Here is a 13,211-nt window from a genome sequence, read left to right as displayed (position 1 = left end):
TAATAACAAATAGCCCTGAACTTCATGACTATATGCTAGATTGAATAGGATCACTTAAGCAAGCAGCTAGCTTGCATCCATGAATAATGTTTACAAGGAATTCGACTGACTGCTTTCTTGAAGCTTTTACAGTCCTTCTTTTTAGTTAATAGTATTTTAAATTATGTTTTAAGGAAACGAGTGTCTCAGAACCACAAGGAAATAAATGCTAATTCTTAAATACATATATTTACTTTTCAGTTTAGCTTACTATACAATCCTTATTTCTTATGTTCGTCAAGAGAGAATGAGGCATCTGGTTCAATCTTGTAGGGGGACTCAATCAAGTCATTTTTTCTGTCTCTTGTATTCATATAGACAATATTATTTCGTAGCCTGCAGATGGTTTTGGTTTAACATATACCATAGAAAAGGGACTATGAAGAAATGCACAGAGGTATATAAAACCTTCACATTTACAAACACAAGCATTCTCACTGATTTTGGATGGGTCAGGTGACATAAATCTACTTAAATGGCTGAGTCAAAGGAAAGATTGTAACTTAAACATGTCTCACCTGATTCAATGTGTCATTTTCAAGTGTTCCTGCAAGGGAATCATTTCCTATTCCAGAATCATTTGCAGAAAAAAGAACATCCGTGGAAACCTCATGACCTGACTTCAGGAAAGTGAACTCATTGTTCCCAGAATCCAGGGCTACCGCCACCTCGTAAGAGTAGGGTAGGGGCAGGGTTCCATTTTGGTAGTTGGAAGAAGTTCTTGGATCGATGTGTGAATAAAGAGCAGGAGTCAGAGTCTCAAACATCTTGGGTTTCTTTGAATTTTTGCATCTAAAAATCACAGCGAGCATCAAGGTGAAAATAAATAAAAATGAAATTAAAGTTAAGGCTACTACTAAATATATCTTTAAGTTTGATTCTAAGTCCGAGTCACCTGGTTGGTTTGTTTTCTCAGGAAGTGCTTCCGCTATGTTCTCTGCAAAAACCATGGTTAGAGAAACCGTAGCTGAAAGAGGTGGCTGTCCATTGTCCTTAACTAATACGGACACTTTTTGTCTGATAGGATCTTTCTCTAAGAAAGCTCTTGATGTCCTGATTTCTCCAGAGTGGAGGCCTATTTTTAAAAGGGAAGGTTCCTGGGTCTGAAGCAGATGATAGGAGAGCCATGCATTGTGTCCAGAATCAGCATCCACAGCCACCACTTTTGATATCAGGTAACCTGGATTTGAGGAAGGAGAAACCATCTCGAACAACACAGAACCATCTGGACTGAGTGCAGGGTACAGAATTTCAGGAGGGTTGTCATTCTGATCCACAATAAACACCCTAACGGTGACATTACTGCTGAGAGGAGGCGATCCAGAGTCCTGAGCCTTCACCTGGAACTGAAACTCCCTGAGCTGCTCATAGTCATAGGAGCGCTGGGCGTAGATCACACCGGTCTGGGCGTTAATTGAGATGTAGGACGACAGAGGAATGGACTCCTTGTTATTGTTTAGTACGGAATATGTGATACGTGCATTTTTTTCAAAATCTAGATCAGATGCTTTTACGCGGTAAATGGAGGCGCCAGATGGATTGTTTTCTTGAACAAAGACCTGGTAGGAAGATGCATCAAAAACGGGTGGGCAGTCATTCGTGTCGGAGAGCTCTAACCTAATAGTTCTGCTTGTACTAAGAGGTGTAGAGCCTTTGTCTGTGGCTGTAACTGTGATATTGTATCCTGACGATGTTTCCCTATCTAGGGCACCTGCTGTCACAAGTTTATAATACTTTCCAGATGATGACATTAATCTAAAAGGCACATTTTCTTGAATGTGGCATTCAACCTTGCCATTATCTCCTGAATCTAGATCTTGAATATTGATTAATGCTAACACCGTCCCAGGAGCGGAGTCCTCTGGAACAGGACTATAGACGGAGACAAACGTTATCTCTGGAGCATTATCGTTTTCATCAGTAATATCTATAAGTACCAGAGACTGTGCAACATGCCCCCCTCCATCCTTGGCTTCCACCACCATTTTGTAAGAACTGGTCTTCTCAAAATCCAGGGTCCTCTTAACTTTAATTTCTCCACTCTCTGCATCCAAGCTGAAGGTTTCAAAGGCACTGTCTTCTATGCTGCTGAAAGTGTAGGTGATTTTTGAATTTAAACCTTCATCATCGTCTGTGGCTTTTACCTGAAGCACTACTGAGTTACTCGCTGCTCCTTCACTGATGCTGGCTCTGTAGCTCTGTTGAGTAAACAATGGGACATTGTCATTAGCATCAAGAACATTAATATTAATGTCCACGGTGCTGGATCTGATTGGATCGCCTCCATCTGAGGCAGTGAGGATTAAGTGGTGGTGGTGTTCCTTTTCACGGTCTAGAACGTTCTCTAGCACCAGTGCTGCATATTTAACACCATCACTTTTTTCGGTTTCCTCTAGAATAAAATGTGGGTTTGGGCTCAGCTTATACCCTTGAAGGGCATTCATTCCAATATCCGGATCTCGAGCGTTTCCAAGTGCAATGTGCGTTCCTGGCAATGCGGCTTCAGTAATGTCTAGATCTATTGACTTCTTCGAAAAACTCGGCGCATTGTCATTAATATCCTGGATAAGGATTTCTACGTGAAAAACGTTCAGTGGGTTTTCTACAAGAGCCTCGAGTTTGATGGGGCAGCTGGGTGAAGCCCCGCACATTTCTTCTCTGTCTATTCTCTCCCGTATGTGCAGGTTCCCAGTTTCGGGGTTTAAAGTAAAATGCTTGTTCTCAGAAACGAAGCGCAGATTCCTGTTAGTCAAACGCCCGATATTTAACCCCAAATCCTTCGCTATGTTCCCAACAACGGAGCCCCTCTTCATCTCCTCTGAGATTGAATATTGTATCTGTGCACCGACCGCCTCACAGACCCACAGAAACAACAAAGACCTCAGTACTTGCCGTCCGCCTCTCGGCGCTCCTGCTCCGCGGTAGACGCTCATCCTGGCCGTACTCCGGTATTATTTTTCAGAAAACTCGAGTTGTTCGCGCGTATTCCAGTGCCAGGGGCATAAAAGAGCCACATGCGAATCCACGTGTTGGTCGAAGAGGGTGCTTCCCTTGTAGGCAGACAGTCACTGTTCAGCCGGTTTCTGTGAAGAGCACATACCCCCGTGAATGCTTTCCTGACGAGATTCCGCTTCTCTTTAAAGTGACTGTGCAATGAGGTATCAGGAGCCTCCTCTGGATCGCCGACTTCTCCAGCATATTTGACAACAGCGGCACCTTGTGGCACAATCCAGAACTATGGCAGACTGCGTCGAACATTCTGAACCATTCCAAACATCCCCAAAGCACCAAGCAAGAAACATAACGATAAAGAAAATAAGCATGCTATTCATCAATACATGAAAGAAGACAATAAGGCCCCGCTGCATGACATCACACGGAATATGTATTTATTCCTGTTGCCTTTTGAATGAATAAAACGAAACAGGGTGACAGCACTTTTTGATCTGCGCTGTTTCACACGCCGGCAGTGCATGCAGATAAACCATTCAGTGAAAGTGGGCATATGCAGAGTGTGAAAACTGGTGCAGTTGTGGTAGAAGACCCCTGGTGACATCTAACAGTACAAACAAGAACGCACTGCCATGCTGTGCAGTGCTCAAAGGCGAGCGGGTAGGTAAACAGAGGTAGGATCTCGTGAGAACAGCCTGCGGGGGTTCTTCATTGAGAATGTAGTCAGCGGCTGCAGGAACTCGCCATGCCTTAACATCCTGACCCAGATACAATTGTCAGCTGTTGCCCAGTGAGGAGCAAACATCTTTTAATTGAAAGACATTTGTGTCGTCAACCTCAGTAGAGGTCGTTGTTACGTTGATCTGAAGGTAGGGTCTACAAACAGTGAACCTACAAACAGAGTTACACTACACCCCACCCCATATCAACGTAACTCGGGGTAAATGTGTGAGGTGGAGTCTTGAAAATATATTCTATTCGGTAAAGCTAATGCATCGTTCGATCACGTTTGAAAAGACAAGCTAAAAGAAAAAAACTCGAACTTTGGTTTTATAGAGCAAAATTAACTCCTACCTGATAGGTGATGATACATGAACACATGTTTTGGGGGGACTGCCACTGCAATCTAGTTCTAGTTTCAGCATGCGATTTAGAGAGATTTTACAACTATAAAGTTCATATTAAAACAACTGTGACTGAATGTGGTATTTCGACTAAGCATGAATCCGAGGTTGAACACACTACCAATATAGGGGACAATGCCTCAATGCTTACACTTGAATATTAGAATGGCTTCCCCCCAATTTACTTTCTCAGATCCTCGTCAATTGGAGCTAGAGTAAGCATATTAGCCTATCTAAATGCTATCATTTCAAGTCCAAGCCCCGAATAGTGTACAATGTCCGTTGAATATTAAAGTTTAAATCTTCTCGTATTCTGCGAGTTGGCACATTATAGTAAGTTAACTGTGTAAGGAATGACAAGAGCCTGAGATTGACAACCGAAATACAAAAAGAGTCGCTGTAGCATGCATTAAAAAAACAAAACAGGTAAACAGATTAATAAATAATATAAATATACCTGAATGCATAGATTTTCTTCTTTATCAATATTTAAAAAATCTTCAATGAGGAGGGGTCCTTGTTTTTCAACATTGTGTTCTTCTGAAAAGGTATTTGAGTGGCTAGGATTGTTGAACTGAAAATGGCTTTTCTCTGATTTTGCAGTTAAAGATACATCATGAGTATATGGTTGAAGAAAAGCTCGAACACCGTCAATGCCCACAAATTGAGAGGCAGGAAGTGAACTGAAGTTACTCCTGGATGACTTAGAGAGCCGAGATTCCCTCCAGCGGTGAATCCTGATGGCCAAAACAAGAATGATCAGGAAAAGGAACAAGAAGGAAACAACAGCAACAGCGATCACCAGATACAGTGTGAGGTTTGACTCCATGTCTGCGGGAGCTGAAGGGTTACTTATATCATGAAGCATTTCTGGCAAACTGTCTGCCAACACTATGGTGACTGTAACTGTAGAAGAGAGAGGAGTCTGCCCATTGTCCTTCACTAAGACCACCAGCAAATGTGTTATTACATCTCTTTCCATAATGGGGCGAGCTGTTCTGATTTCTCCAGTGTGAAGACCTACAGTAAACAGTCCCTGGTCTGTGGACCGCAGCAGCTGGTAGGAGAGCCATGAATTCTGACCTGAGTCGGCATCGACCGCCACCACTTTAGTGATCAGATAACCTGGTTCAGAGTTGCGAGGAGCTATTTCCACCCCATTGGAGCCATCTGTAGGGACTGATGGGTATAATATTTCGGGAGAGTTGTCATTCTGATCCTGTATGTAGAAGGTCACAGTGACATTACACTTGAGAGATGGTGATCCACCATCATGAGCCTGCACTTGGATTTCAAATTCTTTCAACTCCTCAAAGTCGAAAGCACGAAGTGCATAAATAACACCAGATTCAGAATTAATGGAAACGTAAGAAGACAAAGGTACATCCACAATACGTCCATCCATGATAGAGTAACTAATCTTGGCATTCTTATCCAAATCTAAATCAGTTGCCTTGGCTGTAAAAAGGGAAGTGCCTTGAGCCATATTTTCCATTATATATGCGCTGTATGACAACTGCTGAAATACCGGTGGGTTGTCATTTTCATCTGTAATCCAAAGGTGGATGGTTTTGGTTTTAGACAGTGGCGGAGTTCCTTTGTCTGTGGCTGTAATTGTTATATTATATTGGGGAATGTGTTCCCTGTCCAGACTACTATCAGTAATCAAGCTGTAATAACTTCCAACTGATTTATGCAACTGGAAGGGAAGATGTGGCGAGAGAAAACAAACAACCTTCCCATGCTCTCCTGAATCCTTGTCATATATCTCCAGAAGAGCAATGACTGTACCAGGTGGGCTGTTTTCTGGTACTTGCTCGGTCAGAGATGATATAAAAATCTCTGGGCTATTATCATTGATGTTGATTACTTCCACCGAAACTCTGCAGAGTGAGGAATGACTTCCATCACTTCCTCGGACTTCAAATTCATAAAATTCTGACTCTTCAAAATCCAGATTATCAAGCAAATATATTTCTCCAGTTTCAGAATCCAGTTTGAATTTTTTCATAATATTTTCGTTTATTTTGTTAAAAGAATATTTTACTTCTGAGTTTGATCCCTTGTCAATATCAACAGCTCGGACACTGCCCACAACAGTCCCATTGGGCACATTTTCCAACGCATTGAACCTATAGACAGACTGACTAAAAACGGGTGCATTGTCATTGAAATCCTGCACATTGATCTGTATCTGCAGTGAACCTGATCTGGCCGGATCCCCTCCGTCCGTGGCTGTGAGGATCAAGCTGTGAACTTCCTGTTCCTCCCGGTCCAGTGCTGTTTCTAATATCAGTTCTGCATACTTTGTGCCATCGGTTCTATTACTAACATGCAGAGTGAAGTGTTTATTGTTACTGAGGTGATAGTTTTGCAGAGTATTTATCCCCACATCCACATCATTCGCCTCAGGGAGCATAAAACGAGTTCCTGGTGCAATAATTTCAGGCACCTGCAACGTTACATGACCATCAGTAAACATGGGGGAATTGTCATTAATATCTTGAATTTCTACTTCAACGGCAAACACTTTCATAATGTTCTTTGAAATAATCTCTACATTTAAAACGCAGAGGCCGACAGGTCCACATATATTTTCTCTGTCAATTCTTTCATTGATATATAAATGCCCGTTGTTTGGATTAAGAGCAAAATACTGCTTCCTACCTCGAGACACAATGCGGGCTCCTCCTTCCGATAACTCCTTTGTATCCATCCCCAGATCCAGAGCCACATTCCCAACAAAAGCGCCTTTCCTCATCTCCTCGGGAATGATATAACGCAGCTGCCCGGAAGCGGTTCCACAGACTGTCAGCAGAGCAACAAGAAGCAGCAGAGGAGCCCCGGAGGAACAGCGCCTTGAAGACTGAGCCCCGGAGTAACAGCGCCTCGAAGACTGAGCCCCGGAGTAACAGCGCCTCGATGCCTGAGCCCCGGAGTAACCGCGCCTCGATGAGTGATCTTCGGAGTAAGAGCCCCTTGGTGAGGGAGTCCCGGGGTAACATCGCATCTGCGTGTTCGCCATGCCAGTCATGTCGGATTGGCAGGAACAATGTTCTGTGCTCGTCTGTAAAGAACTCTCAGTTTTGGACGTCACCGGGTGAGAGCTTGCTATGCACTGCGGTTTTCGGAGATCTGCCCCTCTGCCTTCCACCGCCTGAGCTATGCTGTAACATGTGATTTGTTTATCTTTTTGAAATGTTCTATTTCTGATTGGTGAACAGCGGCGCTCAGCGTCCTTATCAGTAACTACAGCTGTTCATATACAACAGAACACCACTGCAGAATGTATGGAAGAGCGGCTTTTGCTTTCACTTTGTGAAGAATCAGTGTTTGAGCAGAAAGCAGGAAATACGAGACTATGCGCCTCTCATTAACTTTCACCCACCATTAGTTTTTTTTAGCGGGAAGCGTTGACAATTAACACCTTGATGCAAATCTGCCCAAAGAAAAAAACTTCTTTGCGGCCGTATTTTAGGCAACGTTCTAGTGGCTAACTCGGATATCTCTGGCCTATTCAAGTTCAGAATGAGTAAGCAGATAGACGAAAACGTAAACATAAATATCCCTTTCTGTTGTTAGTGCAGTAATTTCTCCTTGTACTCAGAATATACCAACCATGGCTTCATGGACAGGCCTTACATGTTCCGGGCCAAGACGGTGAATCCCCTACCACCACAATCAGACACACATTGTTAATTACGGACAGCAGATCGAATCTAAACTGTGAATAAGCCACAGATTGGTTAATTGCCGGACCTCTGATGATAGCAGTGTTTATACTTTTGGAACTTGCACTGAACAGTAATCTGTTTAAGAAATCGACTTAACTTACTGAAGTGAAGTGACCAATACCCGCATATCTAGAATACTGTCTCTTATTAGATTACAATACTTGTTTTACTAGGGCTGCCCCCCCCCCCCAAAACAAATACCAAAAAAAACTATAACGTGTGCAATTGGTGCACAGACCTTCCTGGGCTATTAAGGACGTGTCTCAAGGAACCTTAGTATTCTTCCTTAGAGAATGAGTTCATAAACTAAGGATCAAAAACACGGCATTCATATATCTAGCAAGAACCGAGGTCTTGAAATCCCATGTCTGGTTGCAGAGAGATGGCAAACACTTTTGATTAAGCAGGATCGATAACATACTGTCAAAACCACTTTAGTAATGTTCTGAATGTAGACAAACTAAAACACTGTTGAATTTGCCTGCGTAGTCATACCATTTTCATGACCTGTATCAATGCTAGGTTAGATTAATTCTGACATTATGAAAAAGGGAGAAAAGTTTATCCTAGGTCCATTTTACTTGTTTTCATTGAAGACATTAAGTTTCATATGACAACAAATGAGAAGTTTTCGTGTAGACAATCTCAGGATGGTATTTGGTGCTGGACTTTAGATAACAGTTTAAAGTTACGCAGCCATGATTTTAGTTTGCCCTAGACTTTGGCACATTGTTGTGCATACATTATCATACACATGGTTTAGAAGCATAGACGAAGTCAAGAAGCAGCGGAGTGAAACGTATTAAAACAGAAAGCAGGTTTGTTACAGTTTAAATGCTGACCAAGGTGTGTTTGAGATATATGAGCGTTTATTCCTGTCAACAGATTTACTGTTTTGTCATTCACAGTAGTCATCGTACAAAATGCTGAAATGCTGCTCCCTGAAAACACTGAACAGAAAAAGAACAGTTCATCCCAGAACACTCAGAATCATCAAACCTATATCCTAAAACCCCACTACACCAGGACACTCTAAAAGCAGCAACACCATATTTAAACCAAAAACAACACAGCACTCCGAATTCCAATGAGCTGAGTATACAAGATCCGTTGCCTGACCAACACAAACTTCAAATGGATAACATTCTCTTCTACAGGGCCATCCTCAAAGGCACATCCTCAGTGCCTATAACACACTCTGTGATCCAACTGAGCAAGCTAAACATACTACATTGAACATACCATCACAAACATTTATGCATCGAGCACAGCACCAAAAGTGATATATATTACATTCTGGAACAGAGACAAACACAGAGACATCAACATCTTAAAAATAACTCAAAAGATTTAACTGAACACGCTAGACAAACCATCCAACACCCAGATGCATCCAACGCTGAACAAAAAAGCCATATATATAGCAATTAAGTGCTTTCCTACAGCACAATCCACAAATAGACCTCATCACCCAAACAAACTACAAATGAGCGTGCAAAGTTTTAAAGATTCCCCTCTGCGAACTTTAAGAACTTTTTTCGAAAACTATGCAAAATTGGTAAAGTTTTACTTATGTTTCAAAGTTTTATTTTAGGAGAGCACGCCACATAAAGTAGATTTTGAAGAATTTCTAGAATTTTCCCTCAAAGTTCAAGTGTTGCCAAGTTATTTTTGTGGCCAAAATGTATATTCCATGTAACTGTAACTATAAGAACACAAGGTAACATAATAAACCCACATCAGGATGCAAGCATTGTTCAGCACCCAGGCACATCAACAATATATTGCAAGGCACTTAGATTTGGCCCGAAGACAATTATAAGATGTCACGCAATGCAGCAAATTCCCTTGTTGTTTTACTTAAAAGGTTACTAATTCTGGGCCTATGCCGGAATGTCTCACTGTGGTCCAGCCTTGTCCCACATGAAAATAATGTTGTCAAAAACACAAAGTACGGCAGCTCTCATACTGTAAATACAGGCCAGCTGAGCAGTGTTAACAAATCTTAAAGTATGCTGTTCTGGATTAAAACATTTCAGAGAACCTGGAGTTCAAATACAGTGGCAGAACATGTCTGCCCCTTCACTAATGCTAGTTCTGTACATCTGTTGACTGAACACTGGAACATTGCCATTGGCATCAAGAACATTAATATTCAAAGCATTCGATGTGACAGGATTTCTTCCATGAGAAGCAGTGAGACCCAAGTGATGGTGACTTTCTTTTTCACCGTTTATAGGGTGTTTCTAGCACTAATTCTGTATATTTAAAGCCATCACTGCTCGCTCTTTCTTCGAGGAGAAAGTGTGGATTTGGACTCGGCTTGTATCTCTGCAGGGCCCTGATGCCAAGATCAAGATCATCTGGGGCACTGTCGAGCGCAACACCAGCTCCTCGCAATGCGCTCAACAATTTCTAAATGAGCGCATGCTCTGAAAGCTCGGGCGGTTGTGGTAGATCTCCACAATAAACTCTGTGGAATTTCTACCACTGCTTTGAGTTGATGGAAGAGCTGGGTTATTCCCCGCACATTTCCTTCGGTCTATCCTGTCACTTATGTGCAGGTTGCCGTTTTGGGCTAAACGCAAAATAAAGTATCTCAGTGTTAGAGAAGACGGGTAGATTCTTTCCAGTCAAAAGCTTGAAATGTAAGCCTACATCTGATGCAAGGGTTCCCACAGAACCACTTTCAATTTCTTCTGCAATTGCATACTATATCTGTCCGTACATGGTCCCACAGAGTTCATGTGAAATGAACCCGGCTGCTTCTCATGCATTTTAAATTCTCCCTAATCAGGAACAACTGGCTAAAGCACATAGGTGTGAAGAAGCACTTCCTGTTGAGTATCTGTTTCGCTACAACAGGCTGTTCACTGAGACTGCAGGGGGCTTCAATGGTTTTCCTCCCCCATGTGTATTTGATAACAGCGGCACCTTGTGGCTCAACCCAGGAACTTAAGGCAGACTGCACAGAACTTAAAAGTTGAGACTCCTGTGGCTAGAGCAATCATTCCTGTAATATTTCGCTTCAAAATTCTCTCAGTTTTAAACTCCAAAACAGCCGTAGCTATGCAGAATGTCTTAACAACAGTCACTTCTTTTAAATTCTAAATGATAAAACATGCATCGACACGATGCATGGTTTAACTATTTTTATTTTTTGCCATTTGGACATATTTTAAGAAAGAGTGAAGCATAATAAAAACGGAACTTCCTTGACTACCATTTAAATAATGATGCAAATAAAGTTTTTTTTAAAAATGTACTTGAAAAAGTAAAACAGAATGCAAAATAAGTAAACTTACTTGAATGAATAGCTGGTCCTCTTTGTCAATGCTTAAAAAATCATCTATGAGGAGTGGCGGTCGTCGAGCCTCACTATTTTGACTTCCTGAAAGAGTATTTGAGTTGCCTGAACTTGGGAAGTTAAGTGATTTTTTCCCTGAATCTGTTAAAGAGACATCATGGGAATAGGCCTGTAGAAAAGTTCTGACACCATCGATGCCCACAAACTGAGATGCAGGAAGTGAATTGAAGTTTGCACAGGAGGACGCACAGAGCTGAGATTCCCTCCAGTGGTGAATCCTAATGGCCAAAAGAAGAATGATTAAGAAAAGAAACAAGAAGGAAACAACAGCAACTGAGATCACCAGATACAGTGTGAGGTTTGACTCCATGTCTACCGGAGCTGAAGGGTTACTTATATCATGAAGCATTTCCGGCATACTGTCTGCCAACACGATGGTGACTGTAACCGTAGAAGAGAGAGGACTTTGTCCGTTGTCCTTCACTAAGACCACAAGGAATTGTTTTATGGCATCTTTTTCCATAATGGGGCGAGATGTCCTGATTTCTCCAGAGTGAACACCTACTGTAAACAGTCCCTGGTCTGTGGACCTCAGCAGCTGGTAGGACAGCCAGGCGTTCTGCCCAGTGTCGGCATCGACAGCTACCACCTTCGTGATCAGATAACCTGGCTCAGATGAACGAGGAGCCATCTCTACCCCAGAGGAGCCATCGGTGGGGGTTGATGGGTATAATATTTCAGGGGTGTTGTCATTCTGATCTTGTATAAGGAATGTTACAGTGACATTACTCATAAGAGATGGAGACCCACCATCTTGCGCCTTCACTTGAATTTGAAATTCTCTGAACTCTTCAAAGTCAAAAGACTGTAGTGCATAAATGACACCAGATTCGGAATTGATAGATATGTAAGAAGACAATGGTGCATTTTCTATAAATCCATCCACAATAGAGTAACTGACTTTGGCATTCTTACCCCAATCCAGGTCTGTTGCCCTTGCTGCAAAAATGGAAGTTCCTTGAGCTACATTTTCCATTATGTAGGCGCTGTATGATATTTGTTGAAATACTGGTGGGTTGTCATTTTCATCTGTAATCTGAAGGGTTATGGTTTTGGTGTTAGATAACGGCGGAGTTCCATTATCTGTGGCTGTTATTGTTATGTTATATTCTGGAACCTGTTCCCTATCTAAAACACTGTCCGTTACCATACTGTAATAACTTCCAACTGATTTATGCAACTGGAAAGGGAGGTTAGGCGGCACAAAGCAAGTAACCTTCCCATATTCTCCCGTGTCCCGATCGTATACTTCTAGACGAGCAATCACAGTTCCTGGTGGGCTGCTTTCTGGTACTTGATTGAGGAGAGATGAGAACACGATTTCTGGGCTATTTTCATTCACGTTAATGACCTGTATAAAAACCTTGCATCGTGATGATAAACTTCCATCACTGCCACGGACTTCAAATTCATAGAATTCAGTCTCCTCAAAATCAAGATTTTCAATCAAAGATACTTCCCCAGTTTGAGAATCCAGTCTGAATTTCTGCACAACAGTTTCCTTCATTTTGTTAAATGAATAGGTTACTTCTGAGTTTGATCCCTTGTCACTATCAACAGCTCTGATGGTACCCACAACAGTTCCCGTGGGGGCATTTTCCAACACACTGATCTTATAGACAGACTGCTGAAAAACGGGTGCATTGTCATTCACATCCTGCACATTGATCTGTATCCTCGTCGAACCTGATCTGACCGGATCCCCTCCGTCCCTGGCTGTGAGGATCAAGCTGTGAGCTTCCTGTTCCTCTCGGTCCAGTGCCTTATGCACGACCAGCTCTGCATACTTTGAGCCATCGCTTCTGTTATTTACATCCAAAGTGAAATGTTTATTGTCACTGAGCTGATAGTTCTGCAGAGAGTACACGCCCACATCTGCATCGTGGGCTTCGGGCAGCACAAAACGCATTCCAGGTGCAGTGTTTTCAGGCACCTGCAGTACTACATGGTCATCGGTAAACGTGGGGTAATTGTCATTAATATCTTTAATCTCAA

The 13,211-nt window shown here is 42.2% G+C and overlaps 1 protein-coding gene across 19 annotated transcripts in view; it reads right to left on the bottom strand.

Annotated features, from left to right (window-relative positions):
- LOC144769402 (protocadherin gamma-C3-like) overlaps positions 1–13,211 on the bottom strand; it is a 917,178-nt gene that overhangs the window by 231,044 nt on the left and 672,923 nt on the right. The window contains exon 1 of one of the 19 annotated variants that reach the window (XM_078653490.1): positions 11,155–13,128. The exons of 16 other annotated variants lie outside the window; for them this stretch is intronic. In XM_078653490.1, coding sequence (XP_078509616.1) covers positions 11,155–13,125 — 1,971 coding nt within the window. In that variant the 5' untranslated portion in view covers positions 13,126–13,128. Of the gene's footprint in view, positions 1–557; positions 3,168–4,572; positions 6,892–11,154; positions 13,129–13,211 lie in introns of those variants that run through there. 2 more of the 19 variants (XM_078653484.1, XM_078653483.1) reach the window with 2 other exon arrangements.

Source organism: Lissotriton helveticus, chromosome 7 (genome assembly GCF_964261635.1).
Source record: "Lissotriton helveticus chromosome 7, aLisHel1.1, whole genome shotgun sequence".
Lineage (NCBI taxonomy): Eukaryota > Metazoa > Chordata > Amphibia > Caudata > Salamandridae > Lissotriton > Lissotriton helveticus.
Note: the sequence above shows the minus strand (reverse complement) of the source record. Positions and strands in the feature narration are given on the sequence as shown.